General features: G+C 43.1%; 2 protein-coding genes and 2 non-coding genes across 6 annotated transcripts; 1 reads left to right on the plus strand and 3 right to left on the minus strand.

The window, feature by feature from the left end:
- Positions 1-1,716: 1,716 nt before the first annotated feature.
- LOC134504776 (zinc finger protein 501-like) lies at positions 1,717-9,122 on the plus strand. 3 transcript variants are annotated; one of them, XM_063314160.1, is made up of 3 exons: positions 1,717-1,795; positions 5,621-5,739; positions 7,603-9,122. In XM_063314160.1, exons 2-3 carry the CDS (start codon positions 5,706-5,708, stop codon positions 8,721-8,723), a joined length of 1,155 nt encoding a protein of 384 aa, XP_063170230.1. In that variant the 5' UTR covers positions 1,717-1,795; positions 5,621-5,705; the 3' UTR covers positions 8,724-9,122. The 3 variants fall into 3 exon arrangements, with proteins under 3 accessions (XP_063170230.1, XP_063170229.1, XP_063170231.1); XM_063314161.1 differs by lacking the exon at positions 1,717-1,795 and adding an exon at positions 7,315-7,485 and having other exon boundaries at positions 5,547-5,739; positions 7,603-9,118; XM_063314159.1 differs by lacking the exon at positions 1,717-1,795 and having other exon boundaries at positions 5,542-5,739.
- Positions 9,123-10,165: 1,043 nt separating this feature from the next.
- Positions 10,166-14,939, minus strand: RPS17 (ribosomal protein S17). The gene is made up of 5 exons (XM_063314091.1): positions 14,870-14,939; positions 13,353-13,504; positions 12,854-12,959; positions 10,944-11,009; positions 10,166-10,291 (listed from the first exon to the last, which is right to left on the minus strand). Exons 1-5 carry the CDS (start codon positions 14,870-14,872, stop codon positions 10,211-10,213), a joined length of 408 nt encoding a protein of 135 aa, XP_063170161.1. The 5' UTR covers positions 14,873-14,939; the 3' UTR covers positions 10,166-10,210.
- Positions 12,142-12,276, minus strand: LOC134505045 (small nucleolar RNA SNORA71). Its single transcript, XR_010068701.1, has one exon. It is a non-coding gene; the product is annotated as a small nucleolar RNA SNORA71 (small nucleolar RNA).
- On the minus strand, positions 13,143-13,274 carry LOC134505047 (small nucleolar RNA SNORA71). Its single transcript, XR_010068702.1, has one exon. It is a non-coding gene; the product is annotated as a small nucleolar RNA SNORA71 (small nucleolar RNA).
- Positions 14,940-21,196: the final 6,257 nt, after the last annotated feature.

Raw genomic sequence — 21,196 nt, forward strand, 5'->3', positions numbered from 1 at the left:
CGAAATCAAATGGTGGTACTTCTGTCACAGTGGCATCCTATTCCTGTGTTTTCAGAAGTAAGCCTTGTGGATGTCAGTGAGATTTTCTCCCAAGTGAGAGATTGTGGGTTGGGTCTACAATTAACTACAGTTGCAGAAATAAACCTGTTATTCTGAGTATCTCAGTCTCCATTTTTTCCTTATTTTTCTGGGTTGAACTTTAGAATGAAAACTTTACCTCTGTAAAATAATGTGTGTCACGTTGCCATGTTGGAGAAACCTGCACTTCCCAAAGTTATGTCTGTCTTATACTTTAGAACATGAAAATTTTGAGTTTTTGTGCATAATGAATGGGTATGTTGGTGATGGGGGACCATCTGCTCTTCCACCTCAGGAAACAAAATGGGCCAGATTCAGTTTTCAGTAGGTTTGTCTTAAAATTACTTAGTGTAAAGAGGGAAATGCGGATTAACAAATTTAAGCCTCTTGATTTTTGATAAATAATTGTGGTTTGGTCCAATAAGCTTTTATTATAGACACCACTTTAATTAGGACAAAGTTCTTAGTTCAGTTTGTATAGGCAATGTAAATGCAAGAATATTTTGGAGTGTCCCAATTGCCTGGCTTCACCCATCACTCCAAGCTGCAATGCATGGGAACACACATACCGTACACATGTGCTCTTAGCAAATCAACAAGGTTGAGTTTCTCCTGAAAGGACTTAGCAGGAGAAGACATTCGGCAGTGGGAGGGTGGTAGGGCTTAGCAGATGGGCAGAGGGGGGAGTCTGGAAAAGGGAGAATGCAACCATGACACTGGGGAAAAGATGGAGCAGGTCACGTTCAGAGTTTTGGAGTGGGGAAATCCACAGCTTCATAAGTGGGCCAGGTTGCTGGAGTTGGACAAAAAGGGTTGAGAGAGAAAAGGTTCCAGTTGAAGATAATATATGTAGCTCAGGGTTGAATTGTAGGACCAGGAGAACTGCATCCATGAACACCAACTAGCAGTCAGAAGACACCATGAAAACTCCTTAATCTCACAACACATGGACAGACTCAACCATAGTTTCAACTGGGAAACTGTGAGCATCCTAGACCAAGCTAAATCCAAAACTGCGAGGGAATTCCCAGAAGCTTAGCCTTCAGACAAATCAGTCGTCAATTAAGCATAGAAATAAACCACATTTACACACTATTCAAGAGAGAGAATAAAAAAGCTAAGAAGGAAACAGACCAGAGCACATCCTCTTCAGCAGGCAACACCCAGATAAGCAGGGATTAGCACCAGACAATGAAGCAGAAAACAATACCCTGATCAAGGAACCACCAAGGAGAAAACCAGACCCCCACCAACACCAAATAGACAGGGAGCAAACCCCACCCTCCCTCGCACTGATGGTGTTACCTAATTGGGTAACGAAATGTCTGCAAGCCAACAACCAAGCTCAGGGAGCACCAAGGAAAGGTTTCCAGCGACCCCCCCACCCCATCCCTGGGGCACCACCCTGTGGAGAGAGCAAGAGGGCAAAACGGGGGCTGAGAAGCAGCTCTTGGAAAAAGCCAGCCAGGCAGGCACCCCACCCCATTTCGACAAAGGCAGGGGAGGAAAAAAGGAGCCGCGCAGTGCCCCTGCAGGGCAAGGGGCCTTGAGACCGCCCCACTTCGCAGCCTAGGGGTTAAAATGAGTGGCGCCCCGATTCCTAGAGAGGAAGCGACTTGGAGGTGGAGGAAAAGGAAGGGGCGGGTCCTCCTGCTCCTTCCCCCCCCCCCGCAGAAGAGAAGGAGAGCTCGCCGCTGCGGGTCCCCTCCTGCCTCGGGTGAGCGCCGCCAATGCCTCTGGGCGAAAGGGCGGCCTGGGGCTGCAGGGGAGAGCCGGGGGGGGGGGTCGTGGGGGCCAGCAGGAGCGGGAGGGGGCAGGTGCCCAGGCGCATGGTTCTGGGAGTGGGGAGAGGGGGAGTGGAGAGAGGGTGAGGATGGGCTCAGGGCTATGGGGAGCCGCATCAGCAGCACTGCAAGGCACTGGACAGGGGACCAAGACGGTGCCAGCCGGGCAGCCCGCCCACCCTTCCCCACTGGGTTTGGGTACAGCGACCATACATCCTGCACGATAAAGGACAGTCCTTTGTTTCAGAAAGCTGTCCTTTGGGTTTATTTATTTATTTATTTTCTTGGTGTTGCTCTTGAATTTTCCTCGGTAAAGCTAAGTTATAAACATGAACAATTAAATTTCTATCTACCTATCTCCTGATGAACCTCCTTCAGATTGGCCCCTATTTTGGGTTTGTCCGTTATTTTTTTTTTCCCCAAGAAAGTACGGTCATTGTAGGTGTCGGGGGAAAGCGTCGGAGGGGAGGGGGCAGAGCACGAGCCCTTGAAAGGTGGCCAGAGAAACCTGCCTGGTGGGACCCCATTTCTTTGCCACCCTTCCCCAGGAGCAATTTGCAAAAGAACATGCAAATTAATAGGATCCTGAAAAATAATGAGAAAAGGATTTGAGCAAATCTCCATTTACAAAAAGATACACAATATAATAAGCAAACTAACAGGCACTCTGGTCCTGGAGTTGCTATCTGATCAACAAACAAACTGGCTGAGTGGAGGCCAGTGCTCCAATTAGATTTTTTCCCCCCAGATAAGGAAATTTTTAGTTTCTTGAATATTTTCTGACTGAGATGGAATGAATGGGAAAGGCGCTGATTTGACTGGCTTCAAAGAAGGTGGTCTGTGGGAATTTCCCTTCTGCAAATCCAGGGAGTCCCCTAAGTTTTCAGCCTTCCTTCACCAAAGTCAGGACAGCGCTCTGATTTGTTTATATGAAGACAACCACTCTGGGTTCATCAGCTAAAATTACTGTTTTGTGGTAAAATTAGTGTTGAACACTGCTTGTGCACTCCTGAGATTTTGTCCCCCCTCCACAAACTTCCCCATAACATTAAAATGTATTTTCTAATGTATTCTTACACATAAGGCTTCGGGAGGTATTTAAGTGTTGTATGAACATATTAAAAGATGTGTCGTGCACAAATAGACAAAATCTACAGAAGCAAGCAGGTAAGGAAAAGAATGTAGCTTTCTGAAGGCAAAAATCAAATCAACTTAATTTTTTGAAAAATTGCATGTCTGTCTTAATTTCAACTAAGTAATTTAAGGGAAGGAAAGAAGAATGGATGATGGCCAAGAGGGACCAGTGCGTGGCTTCTCCATCTTCTGTCCCTCAACCACAGTGATGTTATTCTGTGGCTTTGCGATGAAAGAATCTTTCCTGGTCCCAAATGCATTCTAGTATGGCGTTCACTCGTGTTTCTGAGAGACGTGGTTGCTAACTGGGGTTAGCTGAACTTGCTTCAGAAAATACTGGCTTGATACTGTAATACTATAAAAGAACGATGCTTCTTTTATAGGGAAATTTCTAGAGGAAGAAAATGCCAGCACTTCATGACAGAGGCAAAGCAGTTTTTGCCTACCAAATCAAGAAAGGTGGGTGATTCAAGCAGCAGAATGAGGAGGAGTCAGCCTGGATGACCTGACCAGATATCTGCTCTTGCCTTCAGATGTAAAAACTGCCCACTGTGAAAATGGTGGATGCTGTTCATGAAGGTTTAAATCCTGCAGGAGACCTGCTGTTTCTCCGGAAGCAGTGTTTTGGATATTGTTGTTGTTTATTCGTTTAGTCACTTCTGACTCTTTGTGACTTCATGGACCAGCCCACGCCAGAGCCTCCTGTCGGTCATCAACACCCCCAGCTCCCCCAGGGACCAGTCCGTCACCTCTAGAATATCATCCATCCACCTTGCCCTTGGTCAGCCCCTCTTCCTTTTGCCCTCCACTCTCCCTGGCACCAGCATCTTCTCCAGGGTGTCCTGTCTTCTCATTATGTGGCCAAAGTATTTCAGTTTTGCCTTTAATATTCCCTCAAGTGAGCAGTCTGGCTTGATTTCCTGGAGGATGGACTGGTTTGATCTTCTTGCAGTCCAAGGCACTTGCAGAATTTTCCTCCAACACCACAGTTCAAAAGCATCGATCTTCCTTCTCTCAGCCTTCCTTATGGTCTAGCTCTCGCAGCCATATGTTACTACAGGGAACACCATTGCTTTAACTATGCGGACCTTTGTTGTCAGTGTGATGTCTCTGCTCTTAACTATTTTATCGAGATTGGTCATTGCTCTTCTCCCAAGGATTAAGCGTCTTCTGATTTCCTGACTGCAGTCAGCATCTGCAGTAATCTTCGCACCTAGAATACAAAGTCTTTCACTGCTTCTACATTTTCTCCCTCTATTTGCCAGTTATCAATCAAGCTGGTTGCCATAATCTTGGTTTTTTTGAGATTTAGCTGCAGGCCAGCTTTTGCACTTTCTTCTTTCACCTTCATCATAAGGCTCCTCAGTTCCTCTTCGCTTTCAGCCATCAAAGTGGTATCATCTGCATATCTGAGATGGTTAATGTTTCTTCCAGAGATTTTAACTCCAGCCTTGGATTCCTCAAGCCCAGCATGTCGCATGATGTGTTCTGAGTACAAGTTGAATAGGTAGGGTGAGAGTATACAGCCCTGCCGTACTCCTTTCCCAATCTTAAACCAGTCCGTTGTTCCGTGGTCTGTTTTTACCGTTGCTACTTGGTCGTTATACAGATTCTTCAGGAGGCAGACAAGATGACTTGGTATCCCCATACCACTAAGAACTTGCCACAATTTGTTATGGTCCACACAGTCAAAGGCTTTAGAATAGTCAGTAAAACAGAAATAGATGTTTTTCTGAAACTCCCTGGCTTTTTCCATTATCCAGCGGATATTGGCAATTTGGTCCCTAGTTCCTCCGCCTTTTCTAAACCCAGCTTGTACATCTGGCAATTCTCGCTCCATGAATTGCTGAAGTCTACCTTGCAGGATCTTGAGCATTACCTTACTGGCATGTGAAATGAGTGCCACTGTTTGATAGTTTGAACATTCTTTAGTGTTCCCCTTTTTTGGTATGGAGATATAAGTTGATTTTTTCCACTCTGATGGCCATTCTTGTGTTTTCCAAATTTGCTGGCATATAGCATGCATTACCTTGACCGCATCATCTTGCAAGATTTTGAACAGTTCAACTGGGATGCTGTCGTCTCCTGCTGCCTTGTTATTAGCAATGCTTCTTAAGGCCCACTCAACCTCACTCTTCAGGATGTCTGGCTCTAGCTCACTGACCACACCGTCAAAGCTATCCCCGATATTGTTATCCTTCCTATACAGGTCTTCTGTATATTCTTGCCACCTTTTCTTGATCTCTTCTTCTTCTGTTAGGTCCTTGTCATCTTTGTTTTTGATCATATCCATTTTGGCCTGGAATTTACCTCCGATGTTTCTAATTTTCTGGAAGAGGTCTCTTGTCCTTCCTATTCCATTTTCTTCTTCCACTTTCGCGCATTGCTTGTTTAAAAATAATTCCTTATCTCTTCTGGCTAACCTCTGGATTTTTGCATTTAATTGGGCATATCTCCTCCTATCACTGTTGCCTTTTGCTTTCCTTCTTTCTTGGGCTACTTCTAGTGTCTCAGCAGACAGCCATTTTGCCTTCTTGGTTTTCTCTTTCTTTGGGATGATTTTGGATATTACTGATGCATAATTTTTATACTAGCCAGTGAGCAGTTTCCTTTTTCTTTTTTAGAATCACTTGCGTTTTGAGGAGGTCGTGCACTTCACAGAGAAGTGGCTTTTGCTGAATCTTGAGCAGAGTTCTTAACCCTCTAGGCATGGAAGAGAATTGTGGGATTGTGGACCCTTTCAGTAAGCCTCCAAATTTTCTGTTTTTTTGGTTTAAGAATCAGAATGTTTTGCACAATCTCTGCTTCATGACTTTACAATTCTTTCTCCTGGTGTACCCAAAGATTATAGAGTTTTGTTAATTAAAACATTTGTTTGTAATCCTATAGGCCTTGGTTACAGTAGTTGAATATCAACCCCAATTATTAAAAGCACAATATAATGAATACAGTGATTTATCAATGAGCATAAGATCATTAAACCATCAGGAAACACTAAGAACTATCATGGAATTCTAGAAATCAGGATTCTAGTAGCGCCTTTTCCAACTAACAGAGTTTCTGCCTTTTAATAAAATTGGTTAGTTGGAAAAGGTGCTACCAGAATCCTGATTTCTTGCTTCCATAGACTACAGTAATCTCTCTCCTATAAGCCCATGGAATCCTAAATCTGTTAGAATAACACACCTATCACCTGTAAGAGAACAGAATGAGAGAGAGGAGAGGAGTGAATTGCCCAGAAATGATGCCACAGTGAAGAGTTCCTGTTTCATAATTTTTGTTATTAAAAGAGTAAAAGATGAGAACAGATACTGTAAAATTTTTCTGCCATTTGAGATTTCCATTATTTTATCTTCATTTTTATTTCAAAGGTAAGTGGTCACCATGTTGTAACGTTGCCACCATCAGAGTGACCTTTGGTGCCACACTGCCCGTCTGACTTTGAGTTTTTAAGTGTCGGCCTTTACAAATTGGATTAGGAAAGTAATTGGGACTCGCTATAGCTGTTGAATGGCCCCAAAATAATTAACTTGCCCTTAACCTGTAATTAGCCTAACAATCTAGACCAGTGTTTCTCAACCTTGGCGGCTTGAAGATGTGTGGACTTCAACTCCCAGAATTTCCCAGCCAGCTAATTCTGGGAGTTGAAGTCCACACATCTTCAAGCCGCCAAGGTTGAGAAACACTGATCTAGACTATATGGGAGAACTGTATTAAGAATATACTAGTGAGCAAACTGATCACTGCAGATTCTTCCTTTTCTGTGAGAGATGCCGAGGTTAGAATAATAGAATAAGGGATTTTATTTGCTGCCAAGTCTGCTTCAGTATTAGCAGTAAGCTGGGATTTACCCATGTTCATTTGAGCTTGTTAAACGTTTGGTGATTGCTGTTCGAGAGCATCATCTCCCCCTGCTCCAAAGTCTACAAACAGGAAAAGAGACTAGGAAGAAGTGGCTCATGCAGTAAATATTCCTATAACTGCCAGTCATGAAGGCAGAAAGAAAATTTGGCCTGTAGGAGAGGTTCACATGAATGGTCCTCTTGCTCCTTCAGATCTTGTGGTTCTTCATAAATCTAATAGCTGTCCAGACTTTCCTTGAATAAGGGTGTATCCTAAGCCCTACTATATAAATAGTAATGCAGATATAAACTAGTTGGTGTGGAACTAAGGGAATTAAAAGCCACAATGCACAGAGGAGGTCCAGCTGTCATTGAAAGAGGAATTCAAACTGGTATAGAGATAAACTCTGCCAAGTGAAGGACAAAATGCCTGTTTTTTTCCCCTTTAAGCAGTTATATCCTGTTTTTACCCCAAGGAGTTCAGAATATGCATGCAATTTTTCCGTGGAGTCACTTAACAATCTTGCGAGTTGGGCCAGGCTGAGAAGGAAAGATTATCTTAAGTATCCCCAGGGTCAAAGCTGAGAAAATACCGAGGGCTGCCAGTTGAGCTCTCCGGGCCAGTCAATAGTTTGTCACAACACTGGGTAAGAGCTCCCATGCTTCACCTTTTCAGTTCACCTATTACTGTAATCCTTAGCTGTAGTTGATCAGTAATTGGAAGGTCTGCTTTTAATAGTGTTAATTTCCTGTTTTCATTACAGAAGGTAACAGGTCAGAGATGGAGAATAAAGAAGAACCGTGTGTTTTGGATTCAGAAAAAAAGGGAGATAAAAAAAGGGAGCCCCCGAGAAGGAAAACTAAATTAAATCAGGGGAGGAATAAAGCATCTGCCTCTCTGACCAGGGGCCACCGTGAGCTTGCCAATCCAGAAAAAAACAATAAAGGGAACAAAAAGAATACCTTCCTTGAACGTCAGAAGAGTTTCCATTCCGACTCAAACCTTATGGCTCACTGCACGAGCTTCATCAAGGAGCAGCCGTTTAAATGTGAGAAGTGTGGAAGGAGTTTCAGCTTAAATACGCACCTCAGCGCTCACCGGAGAATTCACACGGAAGAGAAACCCTATAAATGCTCCCAGTGCAGCAAAAGCTTCAGTGCAGTGACCAGCCTCACCAGTCACCAGAGGAGCCACACGGGGGAGAAACCCTACAAATGCTCCGAGTGTGGAAAGAGCTACAGTTCCAGCACAAGCATGGCTTACCATCAAAGGACTCATCGCGGGGAGAAACCTTACAAATGCCTGGAATGCGGGATTGGCTTCAGCTTGAGCACAAGCCTCATTTCCCATCAGAGGATCCACACAGGGGAGAAGCCCTATAAATGTCTGGAGTGTGGGAAGAGTTTCCGTGTGAGCACAAGCCTCACTTCCCATCAGAGAATTCACACAGGGGAGAAACCCTATAAGTGCTTAGAGTGTGGCAAAAGCTTCTGTGTGAGCACAAACCTCACTTACCATCAAAGAACTCACACAGGGGAGAAACCCTATAAATGTCTAGAATGTGGGATTAGCTTCTGTTTGAGCACAAGCCTCACATACCACGAAAGAATTCACACGGGAGAGAAACCATACAAGTGCCTGGAATGCGAGATGAGTTTCCGACGGAGCTCGGACCTTAACACCCATCAAAGGATTCACACGGGGGAAAAGCCGTACCAGTGCATGATGTGTGGAAAGAGCTTCCGGGTGAGTTCGAGCCTCACTTCCCATCAAAGAACTCACACGGGAGAGAAACCATACACCTGTTTGCAGTGCGGCAAGAGCTTCAGCAGAAGCACACACCTCAATGCCCATCAAAGAACCCACAGGGGAGCAGCTGTGTGAATCCTTAGTCTGGGATAAGTCCGAAAGCAAATCCCACCGAAGAATTCACTCAGGAGACACCATCCCAGTGGTTGGAATGTGGAACAAGATTAATTTGTAGTGAACCAAGTGGAGCATATTAATGTGCTGGAACGAAGATGGGAAACTTATTTCCTTTGGATCTTCTTTGTCCAGATGCCTAGTACCTGGCTTTGTGTCTCCCCTGCTTTAATTCTGACAACCATTCCAAAGACAAATACTTGTAAATGTTGAGACTGGGTGGAAGCATTACATAACTTTAGTGCTAAATTGTTATATGGCAAGTAACAAATAAAATCTTAATACTGTCCATCGTTCCTCAAATATATTTTGAAATTACTAACTCTGTCACCAGAGATTTCAACTATTATCCCCATTTCACAGCCCTCCTCTACGGGATGAGAGTAAATGGCTTGGGGGGGAATCATGACTGGTCACATACTCTTCTGACTGTATTATGCTAATGCAGCTTGCCTTAATGGCCAGCTCCCAGAACACAAGGCCACTGCAAGGGAATTCTGGAAGGTGAACTCTGCACATCTGGAGGAAGCCAAGTCAGAAAATGCTCTCCTAGCATAGGACCACCCAAAAAAGAAACCACATATTTTATATACAAATTGAGAAATGTGCATTAACCTCTGATAAGATCCTACTTAAGATAGGTAGATGTTTGATAGCCTGTCTGGGTGAATGATGAGATACGTGTGTATATTTTTGAGAGGCGGGGTACACAGCACAGTCTTCTTCATGATCTTTTGAAAAATCATGGAGGGCAGGCAGAGTGCCAGAAGATAAGCAAAGGAATTGCAGCTAGGGGTTGCTCCTATCTTCAGAAAGAGGTGAAAAAAGAATCCAGTCAGTTTGATGTTGACACTGGGCAAAATTCTGTAACAAATCATTAAGCAGTCAGTTTGATTGCATTTAACAAAAAACGCCTTGCTTGGCAAGAGTGTTTATTGAAAACAAATTGATTTTATAATTTTAGAATCTTTTTAGGGGTTTATCAAAAATAAATTGTGACCATGCGAATGCAGCAGACACTGTGGACCTTTATTTAGCAAAGCATTTGGTAAAGCTTTCCATGTGAAACAACAACTGCATTTGGGTAGGGGAAAAAAATCAAAGCCTTGAGTAGAGGATGAGGGGAACCAACCTGAAGTAAATGTAAAAAGCAGCTGAGAGTCTTGGGGGAAATCACAAGCTGTGCAAGCCCCATGAATAGGATTTGCTTGGTTGTGGCCTACTGTATTATTTATATCTAACCAATACTGATTGGTCAACAAATCAAAGTTAACACAAACATTGCTTAGCAGGATACAGGAAAATGCAACCGAATTAATTCTTATTCTACCATACATGGAGAGTCCATGTACACAGCATTTACCTAGAAGACATAGGTATTTGAAATAATACAAGTCAAGGCGTTGTTTCTATATATTTATTGTAAAAGGGACAATATGGAAATGGCTTTAGATGGCACCTCGTGGAGTTTTGAAGTTCATCCCTACGGTGGGCTGTGTGACCTGCAGGTTGGACAGGCTGCCAAAGTCCTGGAAACAGAAGAGAGCCAAGATACACTAAGCAGATCCCTGTGCAAGAGCTGAAAAGGAGAGCTGCTCATTCAGGCTAAATTACTTGAAACCATTTGGGTGATCTTTGATGCTCAGTTTCTTTGGTGTGCAAAAATGAATGGATACATTTAGCAATCATAATCTGACACTATACACCAAGCATTCTAGTGATTCCCCAAGCAGTTGCATTGGCTTACCCCCTGCACCTTGCTGGCTGTTAAACACCACACTACAAAACAATACTGCCCAAGAAAACTTTCAGCACTACTGCCAAGTGGTGTGACTTTTGCCTTCAAGTCACGTCTTGATTCATGATGACTGCCTGGACAAGCCCATGCAGTTTTCTTGGCCACATTTTCAGAAGTGGTTTGCCATTTCCTTCTTCCTAAGGTTGCAAGAAAGGGACTGGCCTAAAGGTACCCAGCTGGCTTCATGCTTAAGGCAGGACTAGAACTCACCATCTCCCAGCTTATAGCCCAGCGCCTTTAACCACCCCACCACACTGGCGCTCATGGCTATTTTACTTTCACTTAACCTTCAGGCCCTCACACCAACAGCCAATTTCAAGAAACAGCCACTTGGCTATAGAAAAGCAAATTAAGTTGGCATCAATGCCACATGCCCCACTCACCAGCAACTTCAACATTTCCTTGGTATCAGGATCCACTTCAATTATCTCCTGATCCAGGGCAGAGACCTGAGGAAAAAAGAGGCAAAGGCTGACTTGGTTAAAACAGAAATTCCTTATCGTAACCCTCTTCTTCCAGGCAGCCTGAGATTATCAGCAAGAAGTTTCAAGAAATATGAGGAACGAAAGGAATTAAAGTATCAACCAAAACTGTATGCAGGTATGACTGTACCAGGTTAACTGACAGCAGCCTTCCCTAACCCATTGTCCTCCAGATATTTTGCAGACCATTTCTAGAAACCTCAACTAATACCACCAATAGTCCTAGTGGATGGGAACAATGAGGCTTTTAATCCTAAAACATGTTGAGGAAGGCTGACACACATACACCAGAATAAACGGTATGACCCTCTCTTCTCCATAAAAACCTGCTATCAAAGAGTGAAGCTCTTAGGCATCAAACACAAACAGGCCCTCAATAAGATTATATGTTCATTTTGGGTATCCTTTATTTTCAGCTATTCTAACCTGAAAAGCTTTAAGAACAAAATGTTTACGTATGTAGTAACTGCAAATCATTTTTAATAACTCGGGGGGCCCAAATTTAGGAGCTTAACAGAACAATGAAAGCCCTTCTGCCATTGACTGAAATTTGAGACCCCAGAAGACATGCAAAATACCTCCCATGGAAACTGCTCAAAATGGAATTGTACCAGGGCAGCCCTGTACTCAGGTAGACAGATAAACTATCAAAAACATCTTCAAGCACCAGAAAATGGCCCCTATTCTAAAATTATGCATGGACTGCCAAATACAGACTTGTTTTTTTCCTGTCGTTTTTGTTCATTGTGTTCATTTTAATCTTAACAAAACCAGAGTAACCATCACTTGCCTTGGCTATTTTCTATAGGACCAAACAACGACAGCTTTAAATAGTTCTGTCAGAGCAAGGCTGTCACTTTGTAAATCATCCGAACAGAAAAAAAATCAAGACTGTATACGCAATATTTTGACATATATTTCCGTCAAGAGGTAAGCCACGTTTCCGAAAGGCAATTGCATTTTTTTTTGGAACACAACAGAATATGGTACAGCAAGAGTGCCCTTATGTTAATGAGGAAAAAAACATCAAAACTATTGTGATTAAGACTTCCAAGATCAAGTATGAAGTATCACATGCTATTGTGCTAAATGAAAATAGTGTCTGAAAAGCTCAGGGTTTGAAGGAGATGGCAAGAAACTCCACAAACACGGGGAATATTTTCAGGCATCCTCTGCCTGCACTATCAATGACAAGGCCACAGGCCAAAGGCCTTTATCACTTTCGAATGCAGGCTCAGTTCATCTTTCCTATTGGAAACAGATTTCCAGGACAAACCAACTTCTGCACCATTCCCTGAGCTAATGCGATGTCCCATTCACACAGGCTACTCCTTACAACAAATTTCTAATCCAAATTTGTCCTAGATTTGTCCTAGTACTTCTGGTTTTCCTTCAGCTTTACACAAAAGAAATGGATAGTATGCAAACAAGTTCCTAAAATTTATTCTGTTTGTGTATCATTCCACTGATACTTTACAGTCACGCTTTCACATTACAGATGGCAAGAAATGTATGACTAGTTCAAGCCAGCTGAGTGATTCTGAGCCAAGACTGATCCCAAGTTCAACATGCTGCTCCTAAATCCACACTAGATTTTATTAATTTACAGTAATAATTTAAATCCCAATTTACTGACCAGAATAAGTTCTATTACGTAAGATTACAGATAATCCAGAAACAAAGCTTTGCTAAAATGACTACAAATTTCAGAGAGGATTCTTGCCACGCAAGATTTACTGGAGCTAAATATGCTTTTGTTTAAAATTATACATGAAGGCTCTGTGAAACACACCCGAGGTTACAAAACTTACCTCCGGGACGTAGTTATCCCTTCTTTCTCTTTCCTCTTCTTGCAGTTTGATAGAGATACCTCTGACTGGCCCTCTTTGAATGCGTTTCATCAGATGGGTGACATACCTGTGGAGAAGAACAGGGGGTCTGAGATATTTCACTGTGATTTTTCTCCCCCTAAAAACAAGTAAAAATTTCAGTCAGCTCAGAACTGACCCAAGAAAGCTTAGCCTTAAAGTTTCAAGTACAGAAAAATGCCAAACCAGAACAAAGCTGTCGCCTCTGTTCTAACCACCCGGTTTTTAATAGTGTCTGAAAAGCTCAGGGTTTGGTAGGAAAGTAAACAAATCCTCCAAACACGGGAAATGCTGTCAAGAATTCTTTTCCTGCACTATCAATGACCAGGCCACAAATAAGACCAAAATCACTTTCGATGCAGGTTCTGCTAAAGAGCACAATCAAGGTTTAGAACGACCAGCTGAAAACTTTGCACGAAATCATGTTAGCAATATTTCCTACCCAGCGATCTTGTTCCGCAGTTTTTTGCTAGGGATGATGGCAATCTCCTCGCATACTCGCTTGTTTGTATGGAAATCATTTCCAAGGCGAGTATAGTATTTTTCAATTATAACCCGTGCAGCTTTTTTCACAGTCTTTGTGCGAACACGCCCCTACAAAGATCAAAAGAAAAGAATAAATCCCAATGTCGTGGAACTAGGCATTTCCAATTTTGCAAGCATCTGAGAAATTTGAAACCAGGGATAAGCAAACTGGTGCCCTCCAGGCTGCACCTCACCTTGAAAAGTACTTGGGATTGAAAAGCCTTAGAAATTCTGCTTCCACTGATGGCAAGGCTGGACTAACAATTCTTTAACTAAGAATAACTTAAACAATTCTTTTTCTAAGGGATCATGGCTTGGATCCCCACCTGTACCTGATGACAGTTCACACATTACACTAAATCATGATGTGACCTGATTGCCTTTGGCTTACTGCAATATGTGAGCAGTTACATTCTGCGGTTTAAAAAACTTGACTGAATGCAACACTAGAACCCAATGTGTATGGTAAGGAAAGTGAGAAAGAGGCAGTTAAGGATTCTGCTGCTTTTATCTCCCCCAAACAATATAAACCAGGGTTTCTTGACCAGGGTTCCATGGCACCCAAGGGTTCCATGAGAGGTCACTAGGGGTTCCCTGGGAGATCACAATTTATTTAAAAACTTATTTAAAATTCGGGCAACTTCACATTAAAGAGGCAAGTTTCATTCTTTATTTTAAGAACACTGTTCATGCATATATACAGGGCTACCCATGAAACGAACGTAATAATTTTGTAAATTCTGGCCTAGATTTGAGCCTGAATGTGCAGCAGTTCTCCAAGGCAGGAAAAAACATTTTAAGGGCTCCTCCGGGGTCAAAAGGTTAAGTCTGTAAACAGAGTTAGGCCACCTGGCACTCTCACACACTAACACTATCACACATTGGCCAGGCAGGCTAGAAAAGACAGGCATCTAAGTCCAAAACGATCAGAGGATCACAACGTTACCCCTTCTCCCTGCGGGTGAATTTCCCCCGGCAAAGATAGTCTCAGATTACTACCCTCCCCATGAATACACATCAATCTGAGGGGAGAGAATCTTCACCTGTTGGATCTCTGCCTGCCAGGCAGCTTTTCAAGAAGCTGGGGGGTGGGTGAAGGCAGGCGGGCCCAAAACGACGCCTCTTCCCTCCCCCAAACAGACGGGCAGAGGACCCCTGGCCCTTTCGTCTTCACAGTCCCTGACCTCGCGGCCCGCTCCGTCTGCAAGCCCTTGTAAGCCGCCAGAGCCCGCCCCGCCTAGCTGTTACCCCGCAGCCATTTCTGCGGTGGGAAAAACATGGGACACCCTCATCCCCCGGAACAGGGCGTTAGGATCGATTCCACCGACGGGCCTAGCGACACCTCTCCCGGCCGGTACCGCGACCGCCCCGCACTTCCCTCCCAGCGCCGCGTCCGGGACGGATGACTCCGGATTGCTTCGCCCCCTCTCTCACCATGTTGGCAGCTACCGATCGCAAAGGGAGCAAAGGATCTTGGGAAAGGAACTATAAAGCTCGGTCTAGAAGAGCGAGCAAGCGAAGCGGAATTGCGTCTCTCACGGCGACCCCTAGGGGCCTGGAGGGCCTCTAATACAGGCCCAGCCTCCGTCCTTCTGACAAACTCTATCTGTATTTTTGTTGACTTTTAGATAGAAAGGCAGCACGGACGGGCTTGTAGCGTTCAGGAAAGGGGCAGAGAGTTCTGCCTGCAAAGGAAAGAGAAATCCAGGAACAAGTGAAATAAAAGGGCCTTACCACACCTTATTATCTTCCAACGAACATTGCCACTGTGGGCATACCCCCAACCGTGTTCGTCCCAAATCCCTGATGGAAGAAATTCAGTGCAGAAAATATTTCGAGGGGTCTGGATAAAGAGCTTATCATGCCACATTTCTCTGATCTCAAGCACTCACACACATTTTATTTGCACGCTGCTTGCATATTGCTTTCTGTGCATAGGCTGGGCTCACGTAATGGTGAACCATTTGTTTGGATTTTACGTAGTGGGTTGGGCAAATCTAGCTAATTGTGGGCTACTTCTTGGGCCACCAGGTCTTTTGGTTTGCTTAAGATGTTCTGGAGGGCTTTAGTTGGTTTGCGTGCTACGAGGATGTGTGGTTGCAATAGTCTGTTGGTAGTTTCTGGTGTATGGCAGAGTTATCCTTTTCATAGCTTGTGTTGGTTGTGCTGTGGTGGGTTGAGTGGTGAGGCACTTTTTGATAAAGTTGCGTGGGTATCCATTTTGTTGGAAGATGCTGTATAGGTAGTCTGTTTCCTTTTTCTCATGTTCTGGGTGGGTGCAGCATGTTTGTGCTTGTCTGAATAATGTCCTTACCCAGCTCCTCTTGTGGGAGGTTGGGTTGTTACTCTGGTAAAGGAGCACTTGGTTAGTGTGGGTTGTTTTCTGATAGACTTGTGTTTCTAATTTTCCATCATTTCCTCTACTGATGGGGGTATCCAAGAAGGGTAGTGTGTTGTTTTCTTCTTCCCTTGTGGATTCACAAGGGAAGAAGAAAACAAGGGGATTCATTCTTGTAAGTTGCCCAAAAGAGTGTGGCCGTAGAAATCAAAATTATAAGTAAACGAATAATTGGTTCACCGATTATTTTATAGTTTCAAGAGTATTTTATGCATCTTTCAGACTTGAATGAACTAAGTACAATCTTCAATTTTTTTAGATCTCGGGTGAATTGAATACAATTTGGCCTTGTATCTAAATTGAGCAGCATACCACATGCATGAAAATGATCTGGTTGTTTAGACTTTGTTGCAGAATGCTGGGAAAGGCTTTAGCCCAGGAGAGGTCAAAAAAGTCACACACCAAGCATTTCTATAAAAATAATTTATTTACAGAAAACAAAAACAAAAGCAAAACATTTAAAGGACCTAGCTCCCTTTTTGGAGCAAGCCTTGCTGAGCTACATTTCCAGCAGAGAGAAAAAGAGGAAGTGAAGAAAACAAGTCCGGGCAGGTCCTCCCCTCCCCCAGGCTATTTGCATGAAGCACGTGAGAGGAGACAATCTAATACAACCCCTTCACCTGGCCAAAATGATTTGATACAATAGCAGTCTTAATCTGTTAGTAGGAAAACCTCAACACTCCCCTTTTTACACTACAGATTAAGATGCAAACCAATCTTCTCTGACTTTATATGTCTTTCCATTCACATTACCATTATCTCCCCTTTGGTTTAACAGAAAGCTACCATTCTTCTTCCTGTGTTTTTCCAAACCTAGGTAATTGGTCACAACTCCAAGGCTTTTTAATATGAAATGGCTTTTCATGCAGGCTTCTAAATCAAGCCTTTGTTTTTCTGTTGATGTGAATAGCAGCAAATCATCAACATAAATGCACAGATACATACAGCCTTGTTTGTCCTTCTTCATATATACACAGGGATCTGCTTTTCCTTTTTCAAAACCAAAATTCTGCAGTTTTTCATCTAATTTTTGGTTCCAGGATCTAGCAGCTTGTTTTAACCCATAGATTGACTTCTGCAGTTCACAGACTAGATTCTCCCCTTTTTCATAGCCAGGGGGTTGCTGCATGTATAATCTGTGGTCTAAATCACCATAGAGAAATGCAGTTTGAATGTCATAGTGGTTAACTGACATTCCCTTGAGTGCAGCAACTTTTAACAGTAATCTAATTGATTCACCTTTAGTAACTGGTGCAAAAGTCTTGTCAAAGTCTAAATCTTTCCTTTGAGTGAACCCTTTTGCAACCAACCTTGCTTTATATTTTTGGATTTTGCCATCAGCATCCCTTTTCAGTTTGAAAACCCACCTACAACCCAGACAGCGTTCATTGGGAGGTAGATTTACCAGTTTCCATGTTTTATTTTCTTTCAAGGATGCTAATTCCTGTTGCATGGCAGAATGCCAATTTTGTGCAATCTCAGGTGGTAAAGCATTCACTTGTTCTAAAGACTCAGGTTCTGTGAATATGTGAAAAGCCTTTACTGTTTCAGCCTGAAAACGTGATGGAGGAACACCTTTATTACTCCTCTGAGATCTGCGAGGTAATACAGGGCTTAAATTTTGACTCCTATCACTTTCCTGAGAAGCATCTGTCTCATCAGACAGATCTTCAGTTTGCTTTTCTGGTTTAATGTCCTCATCAGGCAAAAGATCACCATCAGCAAGTCCTTGCTGTTCTCTTGTGGTGGTCAGTTCAACTGGAGAGCTAGAATTTAATCTCCCCCAGTTTTGTTCAGCAAAAGAAGCGCTTTTGCTAATTATTAATTTCTCTCCCATTATGAACCTGTAGCTCCTCTGGCTTTGTTCATAGCCAACAAAGATGGCTTTCTTTGTTGTGGGGCCTCCTTTCCTTCTCTGCTGTTTTGGAATGTGAACCCATGCAGTGCTACCAAACACTCTAAGATGGCTTACCTTTGGTTTCACACCATAAAACAAATGGAATGGAGTGTCCTGAATCATAGAGTTATACAACCTGTTCTGAACATAACAAGCAGTCGATAAAGCTTCTCCCCAGAACTTAAAACATAATCGTGAATCTTTTAACATGCATTCCATCGCATTTTGCAAGGTTCTGCCCTTTCTTTCAGCAACACCATTTTGCTGAGGGGTGTACGGGTTAGAAAGAATTTGTTCTATCCCTTTTTCCACTAGGAACCTTCTGAATTTGTGAGAAAGGTATTCTCCTCCTCTATCACATTGGAGTGCAGATACAGGCCTAGGGAATTTTCCATTTGCCCATGTCACAAAACTTTTAAATTTCTCAAATGCCTCATCTTTATGTTTTAAGATGTAGATAAATGTGTATCTTGAGAAATCATCAATGATGGTCATTGCATACCTTGCTTGTCCAAGACTTGGAGCAAAAGGACCAATAATGTCAGAGTGTACAATTTCCAAAGGTCTAGTTGTAACTCTGTCACTGTGCTTACTCACAGGAGCTTTTAGTGTTTTGCATTCTTTGCAAACTACACAATCTAAGTATTTATCACAGGGTTTTATCTTTAGGTCAGCACACAGCTGTGGCATTTGTGCTATATACTTGATATTAGCATGACCAAATCTCCTATGCATCAGGTGTACACATTGGTCATGATATGGTGTGTTGCCAACTGCAGCCTTGCAGCTTGGCTTCCTTGCATTTTGCACAATGTACAAGGAGTCTTTTAACATACCAGTAGCACACAATTTCCCATTTTTACGTATCTCACAACCATTTTTCTTAAATGTTATGATATACCCTGTTGCAGCCAATTGTGCCACAGATAAAAGGTTTGATTGTAAATTTGGCACATACAACACACCTTTTACAGTTTCTCCTAAGCAGGATAAATACAAGTCACCTTGTCCCATAATTTTGGTCACAGACCCATCAGCCAAAGATACACTTTGTCTTTCAGTTTTAGACAGTGACACAAAAGAGCTTTTACAATTACATAAATGACAACTGGCCCCAGAATCTAACACCCATACATCAGAATTACCCATCTCAGCAACCTGTGCAATTTGGGTTGTCTGAAGAGCCTTCTTCTGTGTTGCCCTTGTGTTCTTCTGCTCTGTCTTTCTACTCTTGGGTCTCATGGCACAGTCTCTTTGCAAATGTCCAGCTGAACCACAAGTGAAGCATCTCTGGCTGGCTAGTGCTGTGGCCTCAGGTTCCTTTCCCTTCTTTTCCCTCATTTTCTGGTCTTGCAGCTTTCCAGAAGAGATGGGGGGGAATCTTTCCTCTCTCTTCTCCCATTCAGCGAGTAAGCGCTGTGTAACATACGATGGGGTGAGGTCTGCTTCAGGCATAGCCTCCAGGGTACAAATCAGCGTGTCCCACGTTGCATTTAGTGAGGACAGGAGGATATAGGATTTTGTGAGAGGTGTAAATTCCATTCCTCTCTCCTGCAACTCAACAAACAGCTGCTGAATATAATGCAGGTGCTCAGGAAGGCTATCTCCTTCTGCAAGGTAGGCACTGTACAGCTTTTTCGTCAGAGTAACTTTACTCCCTGCTGTTGCCTTTACATATAAGTCTCTCAAAGCGTCCCAAAGTTGCTTTGCAGACTGCATGCCTCGCACGTGGACTAGCTGATTGTCCTCAACTCCCAGGATAATGGTGGCTCTAGCCCGCTCATCCTGTCTCAGCCATTCAGCACTGGGATTTTGGGGGGTTTGCTCACCAATTTGCAGCCAAAGATCCTCTCTGCGAAGATACATTTCCATCTTCAGGGCCCAATTCAAATAGTTGGTCTCTGATAGGCGCTCCAGAGGCATTGCTGAGGGCTGGGAGGTAGCCATGGCTTCTTCCTTCTTTTGCAAGTCACCTCAGCTAGCTTCTTTGTCCTGCAGACCGGCAGTTACTGGAAAATCTCCAGGTGGCTCCAAAGAAAATCTTCACAGGTCTTTGCTACCTGCCTTTAAATTGTGCATGAGGTGTGGAGTTGATCTCTCTTTTCTCTCTGGGTTTTACTGCGTTGTTTACTGGGCCCATAACCTGTTGCAGAATGCTGGGAAAGGCTTTAGCCCAGGAGAGGTCAAAAAAGTCACACACCAAGCATTTCTATAAAAATAATTTATTTACAGAAAACAAAAACAAAAGCAAAACATTTAAAGGACCTAGCTCCCTTTTTGGAGCAAGCCTTGCTGAGCTACATTTCCAGCAGAGAGAAAAAGAGGAAGTGAAGAAAACAAGTCCGGGCAGGTCCTCCCCTCCCCCAGGCTATTTGCATGAAGCACGTGAGGAGACAATCTAATACAACCCCTTCACCTGGCCAAAATGATTTGATACAATAGCAGTCTTAATCTGTTAGTAGGAAAACCTCAACAGACTTCACTTGTAATAATAGTTTGAAAGGGCCCACATGGGAATATCTTTATTTCTATGGCATCAGTATATATCTTTTTCTCAAACAAAATTGCTGTTCTCTTGATGCACTTCGATCAATACATCTACTTGGCCTTTTGTTAAGCTCAAGCGTCGAAAGCAGGGCAGTGTTTATTGTGTCGATACACAGGCAAGGCCAATGCAGTTGTAGTTGTGTTTTCTCAGCCTGAGCACAAGTTGCACTGTCAAGTCTTGGCTGAGGGAAATCCATTTCAGACAGGAGCTGCATAATTTTTGCAGCTTTACAGAAATGCCAATTTAAACGCCAGTTTAAGAATGAGCTCTTCATCGATGCACAGAATATTAAGTCCCATTTCCTGCCTGCAAAGTCTTTTTCTTTCCTGAGGTCAATGGGAAAATGCAGCCGAAATATTTTTAAAGCTTTAAAACCACTCTTACCTATATCATGCTGTTGTTCAAAGAAATGACAGTCACAGAAGGAACACGTTAGAAATAATTGGGGGAGAACTCCAGTGCTGAGGAAGAAATATCCAAAAAATGGGTTGGAGAACTGAACCAGGCATAATGAAAAACACTAGTGTTTTTGTTGTTTATTCGTTCAGTCGCTTCCGATTCTTCGTGACTTCACGGACCAGTCCACGCCAGAGCTTCCTGTTGGTCGTCAGCATCTCCAGCTCCCCCAGGGATGAGTCCATCACCTCTAGAATATCATCCATCCATCTTGCCCTTGGTCGGCCCCTCTTCCTTTTGCCCTCCACTCTCCCTAGCATCAGCATCTTCTTTAATAACCTAACAGTTGGTCTTGTGGAAACCTCACACTAAATGAGACTGGCCCGGATACTGTATTCTCACTTTCAATAATCTCATTAGTTTTTCTTCTCTAAGACTATCTTGTCACCGTGGAGATGGAAAGAAAATTCTTACGTACATATAGGTGATTTGCTAAATGTTTTTGTGTAATTCCCCACAAGT

Source organism: Candoia aspera, chromosome 13 (assembly GCF_035149785.1).
Source record: "Candoia aspera isolate rCanAsp1 chromosome 13, rCanAsp1.hap2, whole genome shotgun sequence".
In the NCBI taxonomy this organism is placed as follows: domain Eukaryota; kingdom Metazoa; phylum Chordata; class Lepidosauria; order Squamata; family Boidae; genus Candoia; species Candoia aspera.